Source organism: Lethenteron reissneri, chromosome 63, assembly GCF_015708825.2.
Source record: "Lethenteron reissneri isolate LAM-NWPU_2019-01 chromosome 63, ASM1570882v1, whole genome shotgun sequence".
In the NCBI taxonomy this organism is placed as follows: Eukaryota; Metazoa; Chordata; class Hyperoartia; order Petromyzontiformes; family Petromyzontidae; genus Lethenteron; species Lethenteron reissneri.
The window spans coordinates 2,706,900-2,728,241 of NC_083841.1; the positions used below are offsets into that span (position 1 = coordinate 2,706,900).

General features: G+C 50.7%; 1 protein-coding gene across 2 annotated transcripts in view; it reads left to right on the top strand.

Moving 5' to 3' along the window:
- The first annotated feature begins 354 nt into the window (after nucleotides 1–354).
- Nucleotides 355–21,342, top strand: part of LOC133358667 (axin-1-like) — a 35,645-nt gene continuing 14,657 nt past the window's right edge. The window contains exons 1-5 of one of the 2 annotated variants that reach the window (XM_061577077.1): nucleotides 355–463; nucleotides 11,763–12,665; nucleotides 13,568–13,687; nucleotides 16,591–16,690; nucleotides 20,978–21,112. In XM_061577077.1, the coding sequence (XP_061433061.1) occupies nucleotides 11,806–12,665; nucleotides 13,568–13,687; nucleotides 16,591–16,690; nucleotides 20,978–21,112 (1,215 nt within the window). In that variant the 5' untranslated portion in view covers nucleotides 355–463; nucleotides 11,763–11,805. Of the gene's footprint in view, nucleotides 464–6,683; nucleotides 6,776–11,762; nucleotides 12,666–13,567; nucleotides 13,688–16,590; nucleotides 16,691–20,977; nucleotides 21,113–21,342 lie in introns of those variants that run through there. The other variant, XM_061577078.1, reaches the window with a different exon arrangement.

Below are 21,342 nucleotides of genomic sequence, written 5' to 3' on the forward strand. Positions count from 1 at the left end.
CGACTTGACGCACTTTTCTTGAGATGGTGTCTTTATTGTAGAGACACGTCCACTGGGCACAGGCGGAGACCCCACTGCAACAGCCCCAGTCTCATCTCGGCCCCCCCCACCCCACGGCCCCCACCCCCCCACCCCACGGCCCCCCCACACGGCCCCCCCCCACGGCCCCCCACCCATCCCAAACTCCTCCCTCTTCACGCACCGCGACGCTGAGACCACGCCCCTTGCCGACTTCACACTGCGCGGTGAGTGGGTGGGTGAGTGAGTGGGTGGGTGCGTGGTGGGTGGGTGCGTGGTGAGTGGGTGGGGGGGGGCTGCCCCTACTCAGGCGAGGAGAGAGGCGAGGGGAGTGACCCCCAATAGCCCGACACGGCAGCAGCAGCAGGAGACGCAGCGGCTGCTTGCGCGACCGTCTTCCCACCACTTCCTCGCCATGTCCATGCGGCGCTCACATCGGCTGAAGGTACGGCGGGCTCTGGAAGAGCAGAGATTGGGTGGAGGAGGGAGTTGGTTGGGTGAGTAGACATGGGGTAGAGAGAGAGGGGGGTAGAGAGAGGGGGTAGAGAGAGAGGGGGGTAGAGAGATAGAGGAGGGTAGAGAGAGGGGGGGGGTAGAGAGAGAAGGGGGGTAGAGAGGGCGGGGGTAGAGAGAGGGGGGTAGGTCTCTGTGTATCTCTATGAGTCTCGGTATATCTCTATGGGTCTCTGTATATCTTTGTGAGTCTCTATGTATCTCCATGGGTCTCTATGTAGATATCTCCACGAATCTCCATGGGTTTACTCTGTGGTACATAGTTCGGGTTTCATGACCCCAATCGCATGACCGTCTGTGGCTTGCGTTTACGGCGGAGATGTAATCACGCACCGGCCTTTTTGATGTCCTTGTGCGGTGATTGGTCACGACCACCCCAGTGTCTTCAATGAGTAATGTCCTGTCGAGGAGACGCGCTCCATTAATTTAACGGTTTCCTTCGCAAAGATTTACATTTAGAAAATTTTCGTAAAAAATAAAATCTTTTCGTACTCTTAGGTTGTTTCGGTAAAATCACGTAGGTAAAAAAAATAAAATAATAATGATTGAAAATAACTCACTTAAATCACGACGTTTCGGAGGCAACACAAGTCTCCGTCTTCAGGTGGGACCGTCACAGCCACATTTACTGTATCAGGTGAAGAGAAATCCAGGAGATAAGATCTTAAATACTGGTTAAGGGGAGGAGCTTATCTAAATGTGGCACAAACTTTTGTGAAACTCATCTTCTTGGTTCTTTCGGTAAAGTCACGTAGAAGGGAAATAATAAAATAATAAAAATAAAACATAATAAAATATTTCTCACGACGTCTCGGCCACAACGCAAGCAGCCGTCCTCAGGTGAAGAACAGGTCTGTCGGAAAGACAGCATCTGAATGGGCACCACCAGGCTTGGCAGCGTATATTTAAGCTGGGTTGGAGGGGGGAAGGGGCGCCTTGACAAAGGAAGACTAATTTCAGGGTGCCGATTCCAAATCTGATCTCAGATTTGCTCTATCACATCTCATTTTTATGCTATCGGCATACCCCATTTTCATTGATTTTACCCGAAATTAACTCTGTCACTTATGATTGCAAGTTGTTGCGAGTCGGTGGCTGCTTTAGTGTTAAAATGTGGTGCTGTATTTTTAGGATAGTGTGTTCATAATATCATTTTATGTAGATATCCACATTTATGTAATATTTTTCTTCTGCAGTTTTTTATTGAAAATGCAATATTTGACATCTCAAAAATCTGATGTGATAGGCAAAAACTGATGCCAGATTTGGAATCAGCACCCCAAAATTACCTTACAACCGTTGGAATACCTTATGCCAGAAAAAGTATATTGACCAGTGTAATTCACGCGCCGCGAATGCAGTGCTAGTGATGCACGCGTTAAACTATTGACATTTTAAAATCCTTTATATTAAGTTCGTTTGCTTGCTTAGGACCGTGCAAATCTTTCGGTCGTTTTTTAACCCACTTCCCGTGATCCAATCGAGCTGACATTTTCCACACAGACTCGTTGTGCGTGACCATTAATGTTCGTGAAATTTTTTTTCCAAAATTTTACACTTTTTAGGACAAAAATATTATATTTAATTACCAATTGCTTAATGGTGCAATGCAATCATCTGACCCATAGGTGGCAGCCATCTTAAGCCAGAGGACGAGAGGACTCTAGCCGCCACGCATATAAAGGATTTATAGTGAAAAACTTTGTTTTTACGGGTTATACTTATTAAAAATTAAAGCCACTGTGGTTTGCGCACTCCTTCAACAACGGAGGAGGAAGAACAGCGACACCGCACGAACTCTCTCCCGTTGCCCTCCCGTCGTGGCCGGCACACAATTTGACATCGGCGCTATTAAATTTCGATTTAAAGCTTTCGTGACTGCAGGGATTCATCTTCTTGGTTCTTTCGGTAAAGTCATCACGTAGAAGGGAAATAATAAAATAATAAAAATGAAAACATAATAAAATTATTCTCACGACGTTTCGGCCACAACGCAAGCAGCCGTCCTCAGGTGAAGAACAGGTTTGTCGGTAAGACAGCGTCTGAAACGTCGTGAGAATTGTATTTTATAATGTTTTATTTGTATTATTTTATTATTTCCCTTCTACGTGACTTTACCGAAAGAACCAAGAAGATCGGCGCTATTATCTCGAGCGCATTTTCCACGCGGCCAAACAGAACGTCCCTTCGTTTAGGCATCGGTACATTTCGGCGTTTTGTTCGCCCCGAAGTCTTCGTCTAGCCGATGACGACCTCTTGAAATCGTTCGTGTGCTCTGTGAAGAAGGGCCGTTGCCCGAAACGTCACCTTTTGTGTTGTTTTTTTAAAATCCTTTATATTAAGTTCACTTGCTTGCTTGCGCGCTTACGACCGTGCAAATCTTTCGGTCGTTTTTTAACCCACTTCCCGTGATCCAATCGAGCTGACATTTTGCACACAGACTCGTTGTGCGTGACAATTTATTTTCGTGAAAAAAATGTTTCAAAAATTTTACACTTTTTAGGATGTTTTTTTAATATTTTATTACAATTGCTTAATGGTGGCAGGCAATCATCTGACCCATAGGTGGCAGACATCTCAAGCCAGAGGACGAGAGGACTCTAGCCGCCACGCATATAAAGGATTTATAGTGAAGAACTTTGTTTTTACGGGTTAATTTTTTAGTGTCAGTGCCACGGCGTTCATTGACGTGAAACGTTGGTGAGTTGTTTGTTGTTATCTGGGCACCGCTGCCAACGTAGCAGCAGCAGCAGCATCGTCGTCGTCGTCGCCACGTTATTTTGTGGCATTTTCGTCAAGTGTCACACTGCAGATTCCACTGCGGCGGTCTCTTTTCGTCCCACTGGCTATGATTAAACCGAAACGTTTAGGCCACGACATCGTTATCAACTCACACCCGTCCACCAAGATGATCATTATCCGATCATCAAACACTTTTAAGGGGACACACGTGACATTTTAGCATTTTAGCAAGCGTTGCTTCAATGCGAGCAAACCACAGACTCGGTTTCGGACATTCAAGTGGCTCTCGTCGGCGCAGGTGGTGGTGTCAGGATTTTTCTTGAACCAATTCTGGTTCAAACGGACACACGTCGTAACAATAGAGCCAGCCGTACAATAGTGAGGCTGTTGGGGGGAGGGGGTCACGTGCTGGTAGCGGGCAGCAGTGATGTGCTTCAAGCCAAAGATCCCTCCCGTATAGCCTCCACAGGCTGTCGGGGCAAGTGCTGTTAGCGAGTAGCAACCTCTGAAGGCCAGCACCACGCCCGGCCGCCTTTGTCTCCCCAGCTGCGATATTTTTTATGCACAGCACCAGGTAACTCATTTGAGGCTGAGTCGACCTAGGGGAGGCCCAGGACCGGTTCGGATAATGATAATCGAACTCGGGTCACCAGGTTCGCAGCGCAAGAGAGCTTAACCACTGCGGTCGAATCCACACACTCACACACACCCCACGCAAACACACAGGAGGGGAGGGAGGTATGGATATTGGTGGTGGGGGAAGTTTGTGGAGCCCCACAACGGCATCGTGAACCGGATGGACCGGTCCTGGCTGGAGCCAGAGCTTCTAAAACCGCCTTTCATCTGTTTCATCTCCTCGGCAAGATGAAAGCCCTCTGTGCCAATGGGATTATTGTGTGTGTGTGCTTAACCCTCCCTGAACCCCTTGCCAGCGCCCCCCCCTCTCTCCCCCCCCACCATCCTCTAGCCCTGCATGGGAGACGGGCAGACTCGGTGGGGACACGGGGGGGGGGGAGTGAAGGGGGGCCCCTGACGTACCACGCATCGACAAAACTAATAATGTACGAAACCTCGTGTACGATATTTTTTATTTATGAGAAAAATGTGTAACTTGTATAAGCCCTTGACATCGAACGGCGAGATGGCATCCCATTGGTGGCGGTAAAGAAATATAAACATCTATTGACGGGCTAAACGATTTCTTTAGTACTGCAATCGGTTGCAAGGGCTCAACTTAGGGGTCATCCATTTAGTAGGGAGGCAAAAATCTACATCAACTTGCCCCCCCCCCCCCCCCCATGTACCCACGCGTACTTTTTACACCCCAGCCCCCCACCTGCGTACATTAACCTGACGCACCCCCCCCGAAACTTATTGAACGGCCGATATTTAATCCACGCAGAAACGATCAAGGATTAATAATATTAACGCAGACCTGGTCTTCACCTGAGGACGGCTGCTTGCGTTGTGGCCGAAACGTCGTGAGAATTATTTTATTATGTTTTATTTTTATTATTTTATTACTTCCCTTCTACGCGACTTTACCGAAAGAACCAAGAAGATGAATCCCTGCAGTCACGAAAGCTTTAAAATAATTTTATAATGTTTTATTTTTATTATTTTATTACTTCCCTTCTACGTGACTTTACCGAAAGAACCAAGAAGATGAATCCCTGCAGTCACGAAAGCTTTAAAATAATTTTATTATGTTTATTTTTATTATTTTATTACTTCCCTTCTACGTGACTTTACCGAAAGAACCAAGAAGATGAATCCCTGCAGTCACGAAAGCTTTAAAATAATTTTATTATGTTTTATTTTTATTCTTTTATTACTTCCCTTCTACGTGACTTTACCGAAAGAACCAAGAAGATGAATCCCTGCAGTCACGAAAGCTTTAAAATAATTTTATTATGTTTTATTTTTATTCTTTTATTACTTCCCTTCTACGTGACTTTTCCGAAAGAACCAAGAAGATGAATCCCTGCAGTCACGAAAGCTTTAAATCGAAATTTTTCTGAACTCATTTGAAGTCCAATGTAGACAAATTGTTATCGAGGCCTCACCAACCCCCCCCCCGTTTCCTATACGTTCATTGTCAGTAGACCCCCCCCCCAATACGCAAGCTACGCATTTGGGTTAAGCCCCCCCCCACACTCTCTCCCCTCCATGCGTACGGACTCAATGGATGACTCGGTTGCCTCCTTGCGTGTGGATTTTTTGTGTGATGAGGGGCCGTCCATAAATGACGTCACGCACCTGGGGGGGGGGGGGGGGTCAGACATTTGTGACGATGTGTGACGAGGGGGGAGGGGTTGAGAAATGTGACGTCACATAAAAATGCGCAACTTTAAATAAATATAGACAACACGTTCTACTTAATTAAATTGACCTTTTAATAAATGTTTTCTCCTACAACATCAGAGTGCAGCGCCACATTAAATACGCACTACAATGACAATAATTTAAAGCGATTTGAAGCATGTTTTATATTTTTTGGGGGGGAGGGGGGGCAGAGCTTTGTGACGTCATATATGATGGGGGGGGGCAGAGCTTTGTGACGTCATATATGATGGGGGGGGTCTGAGTTTTTTGTGACGCCGTGTAACGAAGAGAGGGAGGGGGTCGAAAATCGTCCCAAATCGCGTGACGTCATTTATGGACGGCCCCTAAGGGGCACGGGGGGTGACACACAGGGACTGAATCGCTATTCAACGCGGTAGAGAGAGTGGAGGGTGGAGGGCAGCTGATTAAGAGGGTTGACAGCTGCGAGTTTTCTATTCGCTCACAAAGAACAAACAACTTATTGGTTCTTTCGGCAAAGTCGCGTAGAATGGAAATAATAAAATAAATAAAACATAATATAATTTAATTCTTCCAACGTTTCGGCCACAACGCAAGCAGATGATTATTTTATTATTTCCCTTCTACGTGATGACTTTACCGAAAGAACCAAGAAGATGAATTCCTGAATTCACGAAAGCTTTAAATCGAAAATAAGTATAACCAGTAAAAACAAAGTTTTTCACTATAAATCCTTTATATGCGTGGCGGCTTGAGTCCTCTCGTCCTCTGGCTTGAGATGGCTGCCACCTATGGGTCAGATGATTGCATTGCACCATTAAGCAATTGGTAATTAAATATAATATTTTGGTCCTAAACAGTGTAAAATTTTGGAAAAAAAATTTCACGAACATTAATTGTCACGCACAACGAGTCTGTGTGGAAAATGTCAGCTCGATTGGATCACGGGAAGTGGGTTAAAAAACGACCGAAAGGTTTGCACGGTCGTAAGCAAGCAAGCGAACTTAATATAAAGGATTTAAAAATAAAAACGCACTTGGCCCTGCAGCGCGTCGAGGCTTCACGGGGCACTTTCACCTTTGCCTGTGTGGAGGAGGGGGGAGGGGCGGTCGCTTAGAGGCCTCGCGTTGATCGAGCGGCGTCTGCGTTCTCCACAACAACCACCACAACAACAACAACCACAACAACAACAAACCCAGTACGTGTCTACCTCGTTTACAAATGATGATTGTTATTGTTGCTATTATTGTTGTTGTTAAACGATGTAAAATCTAGAGCGCGTTCCCCCTCTCGCCGTGTGTTGTACTCGCGCTGAGGCCTACACGTTCGGGCCCTGAGGCTCGCCAGCAAAACTCGCCGGGGTTATCGATAAAAATACGATAACAAATCGATAGCAAATCGATAACAAATCGATAACAAATCGATCTCTAACGCGTGTTTGTCTCTGTGTGTTGCCAAGTTAGTGGGGAGCGGTGGTGCAGCGGTTAGCGCGCTGCGCTCACGGCCACCACCGGTAACGTTCCTGGGCCTCCTCCCCTAGGTCGACTCAGCCTTAAATGAGTACCTGGTGCTCTGTGTGGTCAACATCGTCACTGGGGGAGACAAAGGCGGCCGGGCGTGGTTGTGGTCCCCCCTCTGTGTGTGCCACAAGTGCCGGTAGCCTTCATAGCTTGCTACTCGCTAACACCACTTGCTCCTACAGCTTGTTACAGGCTACACGGGGGGGGTCTTTGCGTGTTTATTTTACGTCTTTGTTAACAAGTTTCATCGTTTGTCGCGGGTAATCATCGTTGTTGTTTTAGGTGACGCCTTTGCTGGCAATGTGGGGAGGAACGCGTTGCCTGTGGGCTCTCTCGCTCGCCCTCGACAAACACGAACGCGTGCGTGGCAATTGCTGCTGTTGTTGTTGTTTATTCGTTGTTGTTGTTGTTGTAAGTGGTACACATTGTGTACAGATCGATTCAAATGTGGAAGTGCTCTGGGATGGGTGTGCGAATGACCGCGATGATGATGGTGGTGGTTGTTGTCGGATGTGCATTGCGTACACGGTAACAATGTGTCATGTTTCATTGGAACCTCATTTGCCAGTAAAAATATGATAATTGGTTTTTTACCCTTCTATCTGGCAACAAAACTGACACCTTATTACAAGGAGTCATGTTTTCATAGACCGCAATACCTGCAGTCATAATGCAAACAAAAAACACAACTCTGATAATGTATGCACTGTCCTTGAAGTTGATAAGGAAAGCTGTCTCGGGTGTGGACCAATCAACTTCAAGGATAGTGCACATTATCAGAGTTGTGTTTTTTGTTTGCATTATGACTGCAGGTATTGTGGTCTATGCAAACATGACTCCTTGTAATAAGGTGTCAGTTTTGTTGCCAGATAGAAGGGTAAAAAACCAATTATCAATGGGTCATGCTCATCGTTAGTTTACTATAAACGCGCTTCTGGGAGCAGGTAACAATTACTAAAACATTAAAATTAATAAAAGTAAAATAAAATAAAAATCACGACGTTTCGGAGGCAACACAAACGTCGTGATTTTTTATTTTTTTATTTTACTTTTATTAATTTTAATGTTTTACCTACGTGACTTTGCCGAAAACATCTAAGAATATGCATCCTTGCAGTCACGAAAGCTTCAAATATAGAAACAATTACTAACATTGTTTGTGGATTCATTAAGTACTTATACGTTGCTACAAACACGCCACATGCCAAACTATACGGCTTGTTAGGATAGGATAACGTTTCGGGCATTAGCCCTACTCCAGAGCAGGAAGTCGTTTATTCGCCTTTTGAAGAGTTTTGTTCAACTAAATCGGTGTCAACAAACGCGATTCGTTGTACGTAGTGCTCGCACAAACAATGGAAACGCTGTCTCGTACCTTTAAAACAATTGGGCTGATGTAAAAAACACAGAATGTGCACAGGACACACGATAGTAAGATATCACAACGTGGGAGCTACTCACGATTATTGTGACCAAGTGAGTTTATGTCGCCTGATGTGTTTCGAGTACAGATTTATCGTTGTGTTCTGTTATTAAGCCCTTCTTGGAGATGTTAACTACCTCGCCTGGTGTACAGGAGGTCGTGGGTTCGATCCTGACCCTGAAACCTGCTGCTGTATATTTGGAATTTGCGTCTCTCTCTCCGTGGTGAGATGTTAACTACCTCGCCTGGTACACAGGAGGTCGTGGGTTCGATCCTGACCCTGAAACCTGCTGCTCTATATTTGGAATTTGCGTCTCTCTCTCCGTGGTGAGATGTTAACTACCTCGCCTGGTATACAGGAGGTCGTGGGTTCAATCTCGACCCTGACGCCTGCTGCTGTATATTTGGAATTTGCGTCTTTCTCTCCGTGGTGAGATGTTAACTACCTCGTCTGCTATACAGGAGGTCGTGGGTTCGATCTCGACCCTGACGCCTGCTGCTGTATAATTGGAGTTTGCGTGTCTCTCTCTCTGTGGTGAGATGTTAACTACCTCGCCTGGTACACAGGAGGTCGTGGGTTCGATTTCGACCCTGACGCCTGCTGCTGTATATTTGGAGTTTGCGTGTCTCTCTCTCCGTGGTGAGATGTTAACTACCTTGCCTGGTATGCAGGAGGTCATGGTTTGACCCTGACCCTAATGCTTGCAGTCTAGTTTGAGTTTTCTCCGGGTCCTCCGGTTTCCCCTCCACATTTAGACTCAACATAACGCGTTTAGAGTATTAGGCCAGCAAGGAATGTTCACGTGAGAAGCCACTTCGTTGAGATATCAATTTTGGCCAGTTCGCTTCTGAAAAAATAGTTATTATAGCTCAGTGGGCCTTACCGGGTAAATAAAACAGTTTCATTTTTAGTTTTGTTATGAAGCATAGTTCGCGGATTTGAATTGGGCAATTTTTGTCTGAATATTGTGTTGATAATTGTTTTCTTCCTAGATTTTTTTGCCCACTTCAGCAATTGTTTCTTGCTGTGGTTGTCCCACCTGTTGACGGGCGCTTGTGTTGCGCCCGAAACGTCGTGATTTTATTTATTTAGTTTTATACCTACGTGACTTTACCGAAAGAACCAAAGAGTAATTGTATTCTTGCATATGATCAAATGTTAAGTAGCTATGTGCCAGTTTAGAGGTCTGCTAGGCACGTTGAGAGGGCTTCACGGGGAGAGAGTTTGTGTATTTTTTTTACTATTCCTGGATTACTACATGGTCCAAAGTTTGCTTTGCATGGCCACAAATGCACGCCTGTAGCTTGTCTTTCATTTTACATTCATGAGCGAGATGTGAGCATTGGCCTGTTAGTGTTCTGATGGGGTTGTTGATGGTTACACCAGAGTTTGAGATGTTTGAGTCTGGAATGAGGTGTTCATTTTGGACATCCGCATTTTTTCACCCTTCTGATTATGGGTGAGCTTCTAGGATGCTTACATTATGCTTCTACAATGTATGTTGAACCTCTTTCGCACTGTATGTAGCTAACCGTACTAATTCAGAATCAGAATATTTATACTGCAGGAGGAATCCGATGAGCTATGAAGTGCTTTCTTTTCACATGTCCAGTAGGGACACAGTAAGAATGTTACAGCAACAATCGATAACTAAGTAATTGGAGGTTCGGCTGGATTGACAACAAACGAGACACAAAAAAGAGGAGGTGAGCGTGGCTTGAGTCGATGGGGAAGTTTCCATTTTTGATGTCTTGGTCGATGGGTAGGGGTTGTCGTCTTTTGCAGTTCTTGCGTGTCTGCAGATATTTGGTGGCAGAATGTTCGCTTGCGAGCCAAGAGATTGGTGCCGGGTCTCAGGGTTTCCGGTTAAGATAATGCATCGCCTTATTTAATGATACGGGGACACCCTTTACCTACGAACGAGTTAGGTTCCAGAAGTTTGTTCGTAAGTCAAATTTTCCCCTGTCGATTCCATACATGTTGTACGGCATGTACACTAAAACACGGGGAATGGCTTTAAAAGTTGTATAATCTCCTGGAGACGTATATGCCACTGGTTCTTCACGTTTGCGCGGCGGTTGGCCTGAAATTGAAGTCAGGATGTGCCAGTTTCGTAGCGGAGTGTGCGAACTCGCTGCGCCGTCTTGAATACGAGAGGTTATCTGCAGATGCAGTTGGGTTAGTGGGTGCCCGTTCACAGGCGACCAGTGTGGCTTCATCTCACCTTTAGTGCGCGAGCTGAACCGGCTTCAGATTACTGCTATGGCCCTGGTCCCGTATCTAACTAAGACTCCCAGCCCGGTGTTAGAAATACTGCGACCTGACCACCTACACTGGCGTAGGCCGCGATAAACCAACGATTCTAGATTTGAAGCTTTCGTGACTGCACGGATTCATACTCTTCGGTTTTTTCTGGTAAAGTCACGTAGGTTAAAAAAGAAATAAATGAAAACAACTAAATTAAATCACGACGTTTCGGGCGCAACACAAGCATCCTTCATCTGCTGATGCCCAACCAACGATCCCCGTTGCGGCCTACGGACACACCACATTGTGAGCGCACCGCACGTGTGCTGCTGTTGCTATTGCCAAGTAAATACTTGCAAGTGCGATGCAAGTTGGAACCATTGTAGAACACGTGCATATTAATTTAACCATTTCCGGGACATCTGCAAGTTGGCAGGGTGGGGTCCCGTTCGTTCACCGACGAATCTCGGAACTCGCAAGCGGTTCAGCCTTAATTTTATTTAGAGAGGTATAGCGCCGTTGTTTTTAAAGACATTGTACTCACCGCAGAGAACTGTAGCGACACAACTGCACTCCATGTTACATAGCCATCAACCCATACGGTCTGCCCGTGTTCTTGTGCAGGGAAGTTGAGTTTTCAGGTCCATCCGGCGCACAGCCGTTTCAATGCGAGAACGCGCATTTTTTGTCTGTTTGTGTTTCTCCCTTGTGATGGGACTTTGTAGGATGAACGTTGAGATTTATGAGGGCACGGGGTGACCAATAAGGTCAGAATTGGCCTGTAATAAGGGTAGGGCACTGATAAGGAGTTGACAGGTATGATGATAGCTGGCGCCAAACTGTGCCACACGCCCTCCCGCATGGCCTTGTGGGAGCCCTCTGTATCGACAAAGTTATTTAAAAGTTATTTTATTTCAGGTTTTCTTCCGGTAAAAAAGTTGATGATTTCATGCGTTTAATTGTTAATGTGCTCGCATTTGTCCGGTCAAAATAGGCGGTGCCGCCGCCGCCACCGACGGCCAGCCCATAACGTCGCGATGGACAAGAAAGGCCACGCGTTGGCCGTCACGGCCTTCGCACTGGACGCCGAGGGGAACCTGATGGAGGACGCCCCCAGGCCGCCGGTGCCCGGCAAGGAAGACCGCCCCCGCGCCGGCTGCCGCATCGCCGCCTCCAAACCCTCGGCGGGCAGCGGAGCGTCCGCGGCCGCCGTCGAGCGCGCCGCCGCCGCGGGTGCCAAGTGGTGCACGCCCCGGCGGCACGACTACGACCTGGGCTTCGAGCCCGAGGGCAGCGCCAGCGCCGCGGCGCCGTACGCCCGCTGCGGCGAGACGCTGCCGGCACTGCTGGGCGACCCGGACGGGGCGCACCTCCTGCGCGCGTTTCTGCGCGAGCGCGGCCTCGTCGACCTTGTCGACTTCTGGTTCGCGTGCAAGGGCCTGCGCAAGCAGCCGCGCGCCCGCACCGCCCGCGCCGCCCGCGCCATTTACAAGCGCTACGTGGCGGACGTGGGCGGCGTGGTGGCGTCCCGCCTCAAGCCGTCGACGCGCTCCGCTGTGCGGGAGGCCGTGCTGGCGCAAGCGGCGGGTGGCGCCGGCGGTGGCGATTGCGGAGCAGGCGGGGGGGAGGGAGCGTTTGACCGGGCGCAGGGCGAGGTGCAGCGCTGCCTGGAGGAAGCGGCGTACCCGGCGTTCCTGCGCTCGGACGCGTACCTGCGCCACGCGCTTGCGGAGAGCGCCGGCGGCAAGGATCACGGGAAGGTGGTGGTGCTGGTCCGGCCGCCAGACGATGCTGCGCAGGAGGAGCAGCAGCAGCAGCAGCAGGAGGAGGAGGAGGCAGCGCCGGTTGGGACAGAGTGGACGGAACGTGGTTTTGGTGGGCTGGTGCAGTCGGAGCCGTAAGTCTGACCCAGCGATTAGAATCACAATCTTTATTTAGACTGCGGGAGGAATCCGATGAGCTATGAAGCTCTTTTTTACGGATGTCCAGTGTGGGCGGGTCAGCAAGGCGATGAGTTGGTGGTGGAGATTTCGACTGGCACTTCTCACGATGCAGATTATGAAATCATAGTCCTGCTTCTCGTCTTCATCATCATCATCGGCCATCATCAATCCACTGCTGGATGAAGTGCTCCCTAAGCCATCTTCATCTTGCAATATCTTGGGATGTAACAATCCATGCAGTGCCTGTACACGAGAAGATTTTATTCCTGCAGTGGACGTAGTCACGCAAGCGTTTTCCTCCTTTGGCTGTCATTCCGTCATTAGTCTCAACCACCATTCATCATCATCCCTTCTACCGACGGGTCCTGCGCAAGCTGAATGTTTTTCATTTTATCACGCAGCCGATGTCATGTTTATAACTTGCGTATGTTGAGTGTGATGATTGAGAAGATTGATGATTGGCAATTTAACAGTGGGATTTCCCCCACTCATTGCTCTCGAATAAAATGCAATTGCTCTGAGGAGCAAGTTGAATTTCACCGCTGGTGGAATGGCCACTGGGCGTTTCGGTGGATACGGTTCGTATACTCCTCGAGTGAAATTAATTTCTATTGAGAACTTCTCGATGAATAATGAGTTGCACTTTTTCTAAGATTTGGTGTGGACCTCCAGTAGGTTAACTCGGCCTAAAACGAGCATTTGCGGCCCACTTGCGCTGGGGAGACCTAGGTAGCCGTACGTGGCGACACCTCACCTAGCATGCCGGGTTTAACAGTTTCTCGCGAACAGCACTTGCCCCGACAGCCCATGTACGGGGGGGGGGATCTTTCTCTCTTGTGTATCTGTGCGTTTGCAGACTGTCCGTGGCGACGTCGTGCCGGTACGACCCGGCAAACAGCGTCAACGACAGCGAGTGCGCCGCGTCGAGCGGCGGCACCGCCACGGATGACGGCGCCTCCGTGGCCGATAGCGCCAGGTGAGCGCCGGCCGAGCCCCCGTGATGATCGCCCCGACCCACCGGTTCCTCATTCCGGCACGGTCACAATCGCCCCGATTCGCCGGGTTCCTGTCTCTGGCGGTCTGATTATAATCTCCCTGATCTGCCCAGGTCCTTCCGCTTGGCACGGTTGTGAACTTGCAGATGGACTGGGCGGCACGGTGGCGAGATGTTAACTTCCTCGCCTGGTACGCATGAGGTTGGGGGTTCGATCCTGACCCTGACGCCTGCCGTATATTTGGAGTTACGTATCTCTCCCTCTCTCATCATCGTCACGGTGGTGAGATGTTAACTTCCTCGCCTGGTACGCATGAGGTTGGGGGTTCGATCCTGACCCTGACGCCTGCCGTATATTTGGAGTTACGTATCTCTCCCTCTCTCATCATCACCACGGTGGCGATTGCAAAGTCATCTCCGTGTAGCTTCGTGTGTTTGTGTTTATGGGTTTGTGTATGTTGTGGGGAGTGGGTGTGTTGTAGCGGTTAGCGCTACGCTGCGCTACGAACCTGGCAACCCGAGTTCGATTCTTGCTCTCGCGGCCAACGCCAGTGACGATTATCTGAACAGGTTCTGGGCCTCCCCTAGGTAGACTCAGCATTAAATGAGTACCTGGTGTGGTGTGTAAACATCGCCAGTGGTGTGGTGCTGGCCACCCACCCCCTCTTGTGCCGTGCCGGCCTTCATAGGTGCTCGGTAACAGTCTGTTAAGGCTATATGGGGATCTTTTAATTTTTTTGTTGAACTTCTTTCGCACCGTACGTAGCCAACCGCACTTATTGGAGGTGCGGGGTGAGGACAACAAACCAAACACAAAGAGCTGTTCTGAAATAAATTAGTTTTCAATTTGGATTTTATAAATTGCACTGCTCCAGTGGCTTCCTAAAATTGTTGGCACCTGTGTGTGGATTTTCTGTGGGTACACACGTCAAACAGATGGGAGTGTTCGTTTCTAACTTTTACAGAACGTTACGTTTCTCCAGTACCAGGTGTCCGATCGGATGGCCGGTATAGCAGCTGGATTGAATCCATCTGTGCGGAGCTCTGCCACCCGTATTTTAGTTTACCACGGAATTTATTTGCGTTCACCGGGAAATGTATTTGCGTTCACCGGGAAATTTATTTGCGTTCACCACGGAACTGATTTTCGTTCACCGCGGAACGCATTTGCCTTTCCGAAACATTGGCCCAAGTTTCGGCGGACCACCGAGGAGGCGGGGTCGGGGGGGGGCGGCGAATTGTTACGTTTAGCAGTGAGCTCCTCCGGCCACGCGGCGTGGGCTAAATGGTCGGCGAGCGTGTGACGTAGGAGAGACGAGGAAGACGCCCGTCTGCGAATAACGGCGAGGGGAATCTTGAACCGGAGCGGAGGAGCAGCCGACTGAAAAACCCGCGCAATATTTACCGCGGAGGGAAATGAAACGTCTTCAAAATGCAGCGCGCGTTGGCTTGGCCAAGCGAAGTAACAAATGTGGAACGATAGCACGGCTGTGCGGTGAATGGACAGTTGTGTGTGGGACAAGATGATTGTGGTGTGCGATGTGCCTCAGAATCGGGAACAATTATGCCTGCAAGTACAGCACCTTTGCCAGCTCGTTATAGAATTTCCAAAAACGCAATCGTAATTGTCCCGTGGTCGTGCGTGCAGATGCTTTGTGGCATGCGGTTAGACATTCGTGATGCGTGGTTAACGGACGCATTGTTGTTGTTAGCAGACACTGATGGGATCTGATTGTTGAGATGCGCCGGTGTGGCTAGTTAGACTCTTACGGTGCGCGGTCATCAGAAGCTTGCGCACAGTGGCGGCACTGCCTGCCTGCCGCCGCTGCCGCCGCTCGGCATATTTACACGCCGGATTAGATGGCTCCTCCGTGCGTCCGGCCGTAACCGTGACCCCGGCAGCCACGCGAGGGAGGGAGCGCCGCTCTCCCTCCCTCCCTCGCGCCACCGTTCCCTCCTCCTCTGGGCGAGCGCCGGCTCACTCGTCAGCGCTGCAGGGCAAAACCAGTAGCCACGGAGCCGGCACCGTGTAGGGGCCTGTCCCCAATGGGAAGACCCCCCCCCAGGGGCCTCCCCCCCCCGCCTCCGGCTGCTGCGTGCGGGAAGCGAGCGTCCGACGTCCGCGTCGTCGTCATCGTCCCGCGCATGTCGCCCGGGAGATGCGGCGGTAACGTGGACCGTGTGTGGGTTCGCCTTGGCGCCGTCTCTCCGATGCACTTGTCGCTTGCGCCGCTCGGCGTGTCGTGCCGAGGGGGTCAGCAGTCGATCTTCTCCGTGGCTCATGTTGCCTCTCGGCGTTGCTGCCGAGGTTGATTGTCCAGTTGACGCGATTCTAGGTTGCGCCTTTAAGGCTGCCGTTTCATTCCACTGTTTGAATGCTTGGGAAATTGTCAAGTGACGTCATTCCAAAGGGGAATATGAATTAGATTTGCAATGCTCCGTTGAGCAATGGATCTCAGAGTGCCGTTGGTGACATTTTTGAGGACTTTCGAACGATGTACGTTTGTATGTCTGTTGAACTTCTTTCGCACCGTACGTAGCCAACCGTGCTAATCGTATAGTCGTGGTGTACAGCAGTGTAGCATGTATAGTAGTGTAGCGTATAATAGTGTAATGTATAGTAGTGTAGTGTGTTGTGTATAGTAGTGTGTATGTTGAACTTCTTTCGCACAGTACGTAGCCAACCGTGCTAATCGGAGGTGCGGATGAGTCGAGTGTCTTTTTGGGGCTCGTTTGTCCAACTTGTCACAATAAGGAGTTGACCAAACTGCTGTTCGTCTCTCTCTCACTGCGCGGTGTCAGCCAAGGCTGTGCGTGGCCGGTCAGCCCGCCGTGGTGGTGACGGTGGTGACCGTGTATGTACCGTGCTCGCGCGTGTTTTTCAGCGTCCGGTACGGAGCGCCGGACTTTAGCCACAGGGCACCGCCACACGCTGAGAGGACGCGACCGGCTTCTGGCGGTGCAGGGGAGCCGCTCCACCCACCGGTAAGTCAAACGCTGTCCACAACTCTGCGGTCTTCTCGCCCGGTGATGCCGGTTGGAATTGCCGGCGGAATGTCACGGTGCTGGAATAGGTAAATGTTGTGGTGGGTTTACTCGGCAACACGTGACCGGTGAGTGCTGTACTCGTGACGAATTGGCACGTTCTGTTTACGTGACGAACCTCACCAATTAGCCGTGGCGGGTGTGACGACACATTTATATTTACGCGATCTAACACCAAGAAACATCTCTTGTGAACCCACATGATCGTTCGTGGAGAAAATAATCAAGGGGTATTCATTTCTCCCGGACGCACATCGATGCGCGTGTCACGAGTATAAGAAGATATTTTTAACGGCCTATCAGGCGAACTGTTTGGTCTCATCCGTACCAGCACCCGTATAGCCTTAAGAGACTGTTGGGGCAAGTGCTGTTAGCGAGTAGAACCTACGAAGGCCGGCACGGCACACGAGGGCGTGGGTGGCCAGTACCATGCCCGGCCGCCTTTGTCTCCCCAGTGGCGATGTTTACACACCGCACGAGGTACTCATTTGAAGCTGAGTCGACCTAGGGGAGGGCCCAGGAACAGTTCAGATATACGTCACTGGTGTTGGTCGTGAGCTGGAATCGAATTCTGGTCACCAGGTTTCGAGTCACACACCCACTTACCCACCTACTCACCCACCCACCTACTCACCCACCCACCTACTCACCCGCCCACCTACTCACCCGCCCACCTACTCACCCACCCACCTACGCACCCACCCACCTCCTCACCCACCTCCTCACCCACCCGCCCACCTACTCACCCATCCACCTACTCACCCACCCACCTACTCACCCACCCACCTACTCGCCCACCCACCTACTCACCCACCCACCTACTCACCCACCCACTCAACCACCCACCCACCCACTCACCCACCCACTTACCCACCCACCCACTCGCCCACCCACTCGCCCACCCACCCACCCACTCACCCACCCACTCGCCCACCCACTCGCCCACTCACGCAGTCATGCAGGTCACCTCACTTCTGTCTACCTCTTCCCTCACACTGCTCCACTTTGAAATTCCCTCCTGTTGCCTCGCCCCCCCCCCCAAGTTCTAAACAACATTGCTCAATTCAAGAAACGCATTGTAACCCTTTCGTATTTCGCCCTTACTATTTGCTGTTTGTTGCTGTGCCCCTTGCCGTATTGGGCCTCCTAGGCCATGCTTGCCAACGATGAGTTAAAAACAAGTAACTCTTCACTCTCACGGGCTCGAATTGTGAACATAAGAATAGCTTTTTCATCAACGTGCTAAACGTGTAAATAATCACCCTCTCGCCGTTTGACGCGTTTCGCCCGACTGCATTGTGGGAACGGTGGTACGTGTGCCTCACTGTCGAGGCGCTGTCCCCCGCAACCTAGCGGGGGAGACAGGACGGAGCATTCGTACGAAGCCTCGGCGGCCCCGCGGACGTCTTGAAATAGTTAAAGCTAGAACCGCCTGTGAGGAAAGAAAGAGAGAGAGTGGGTGGGGGGGGGGGAGAGAGAGCCACCCTGACCTCTGCTAAGCCCCCCCCCCCCCACAGCGAGTCCCTTTGATGTGCCGCGCCGCGTCGAGCTTAGCGTTTAATCAGGGGACGCGTGGCCCCCTAGGCCAGCCGTGTTTGTTTAGCGTCGGGCGCAGGAGCCTGCACGCAACAACAGTGGCGAGTTTACAATCCCCACGTCGCTCGCTCGCTCGCTCAATCCCGTCTCCCGGTCTTGCCGGTCTCCGTGCCTCGCTGCTCCGTCCCGTAATGCGAGCGCGCAGCCCGTGGGGCGGTTTGATGTTGTGGGTGTCGTGGGCGCGAGTCCTTTGAAGCGCTGAGCTGCGAGCGTTGGTGGCGGTGCGATGGCGGCGGCGGTGGCGGTGGTGGGGGGGGGGGGCGGTGAGCTGGAGCGGCGGCGGTGCGGTGAGGACTCGCGGGGGCCGGTCTGCGGTGAGACCCGCCAACCATTGACCGAGTTGGGGGAACATTCGCTGGGATCGCGCGTGAAATGTTATGTCGTCTCCGGACCAGCGGGAACATTTCAAGCGACGCTATTGCCGTACGTTCTCCCGATTTATATAACGCTCCCCAGGCTTTTGAGTCGTGTTGAACAGAAACAAAAAATTTAAACGTGTTTTTTAAAAATATTCGCGTGGAATACGGTACAGTGTGTTGTAGAGAGCCATCTTCCAGGAGACGATTATGAACACGCTGCTCTAAAATGGGAATAGATGGTCTTCTGTAAGATGATTCTGAGCGGCTGGTGGGGAGCGGTTCCTGTCGTCGGGGTGGTCGTGCATCGCTACGGAGAATCGGCTTCCAGAAGATGAGTATGAACAACCGAGCTAAACGATCTTCTCGTTGACAAGTGCATTCTCCGCATCGTAAGATGTACCTTTAACCTACAGCGAGGGGGGGCGGGGGGGTGAATGAGTGCATCTTGGGAGGATGCGGTAATGCTCCTAACCTTCAAACATTTTCCGTGTATTTAATAGCACAGTGGTGCATTTGGAAAGTAAGAGGCGAAAAAGTGATGAGGGTTTGTGTTGTTGTCGAGCCCGGTTCATCACTCAGACTTTATTCTGACGCGTAGCCCGATGTTGATTCTGTTTAAGACTTGGGCAAAGTTTGCGTTTTGCTTCGACCATTGCCATGGATCGCCTGCGCGGCAAATCGAGCTGAACGGCAGCGCCGTGGCGTCCGCGTGCACCGCCAACGTGGTTTCACGGCCGCGTACGAGGTGACGCTGGTGTTGTCGAGATGTTGGCTACCTCGCTTGGTACGCACGAGGTCGAGGGTTCGATCCCAACCCTGACGCGTGCTGCTTTATATTTGGAGTTTGCATGTTCTCTCCGTGGTCGCGAGGATTGTTTCTCCTCCGGTTTTTCCCTCCACATTTCGAATCGACGTGCGTTTCGAGTTATTTGGCTGCTATACATTTCCGCGTGATAAGCTTCTTCGTTGAGCTATCATTCGTGGCCAGGTGGGGGGGCCTTACCTTGGTAAAATATAAATAGTTTAGTTTTAGACAGGCAGACGCGATAGAGGTACCCTAAGTAAACGTGACAACTGGCATTACCGGGCAACTGCTAGGAGCAAAGTGTGACTGATAACGGGGAAGTGAGTTCTTATCGCGCCCCGCTTGTGTTTGAATTCCCTCCGGACCGTGAGCGGCTTTGGTAGCACGTGTGTGCGTGTTTGTCGCAGGCCTGTGTGTGCACGCGTGTGCGTATTTGTCGCAGGTCTGTGTGTGCACGCGTGTGCCCGTGTGTACATGGGGAGCGGTGGTGTAGCGGTTCGCTCGCTGTGCTACGAACATGGCGACCCAAATTCGATTCTCGTTCACGGCACAACACCAGTGACGATTATCCGAACCGGTCCTGGGCCTCCCCTAGGTTGACTCGGTCTAAAATTAGTCCCTGGTGTGTTGTGGAACCATTACCACTAGGGAGACCAAGGCGGCGAGGCATGGTGCTGGCCAAGCACCCCTTCGTGTGTCATGTCAGCCTTCATAGGTGCTCGCTAACAGAACTTGCCCCATCAGTCTGTAAGGATATACGGGGGTTCTTTGTCTTTGTGTTGTGTGTGTAACGATGTGTGGGAGCAGTAGTGCTGCGGTTATCGCGCTGCGGTACAAAGCTCGCAATCCAAGTTCAATTCCCGCTCACGGCCAACACCAGTGACGAATATCTGAACCGGTCCTGGGCCTCCGCCAGGTCTCAAATAGGTACAGGGCGCGATGTCTAAACATCGCCACTAGGGAGACAAAGGCGGCCGGGTGTGGTGTTGGCCACCCACCCCCTCGTGTGCTGTGCTGGCCTTCAAATGTGCTCGCTAACAGCACTTGTGCGAACAGTCTGTTCAGGCTATACGGGGGATCTTTGTCTTTGTGTGTAACTGTGTGTGTGTGTGTACCTGTGTGTGTGTGTGTACCTGTGTGTGTGTGTGTACCTGTGTGTAACTTTGTGTGTAACTGTGTGTGTGTGTACTGTGTACCTTGTGTGTAACTGTGTGTGTGTAACTGTGTGTGTGTGTACCTGTGTGTGTGTGTGTACCTGTGTGTGTGTGTGTACCTGTGTGTGTGTGTACCTGTGTGTGTGTGTACCTGTGTGTGTGTGTGTACCTGTGTGTGTGTGTGTGTGTACCTGTGTGTGTGTGTACCTGTGTGTGTACCTGTGTGTGTGTACCTGTGTGTGTGTAACTGTGTGTAACTGTGTGTACCTGTGTGTAACTGTGTGTGTGTGTGTACCTGTGTGCTCGTGTGCAGTGGGCGGTGCGAGTGCCGCGGGTGGCCAGACACTCGGAGCCGGCAGTGTTTGCGGCAGAGCTGATCCGGCGCCTGAACTCGGTGCAGATGGAGCGGCACTGTCAGCACCAGCCGCTGCTGTACAGCCAGAAACAGGTGAGGTTCGACCCCCAACAGGGCATTGGAATGCTTGAGAAGAGATGTGTGGTGTAAGGTGCTCCTGAGTTGCTGAGGTATTACTGGTAGGAACCTCCTGGTTACACCAGCCCACAGGGGATTATTGTGTCCGTCCGTCCGTCGTGCAGGGAGGGGCTGGGTTGGTAAGGAGGGGTTGGGTGGGGAGGGTGGGGCTGGGTGGGGAGGCTAGGAGCTGGGTGGGGAGGGGC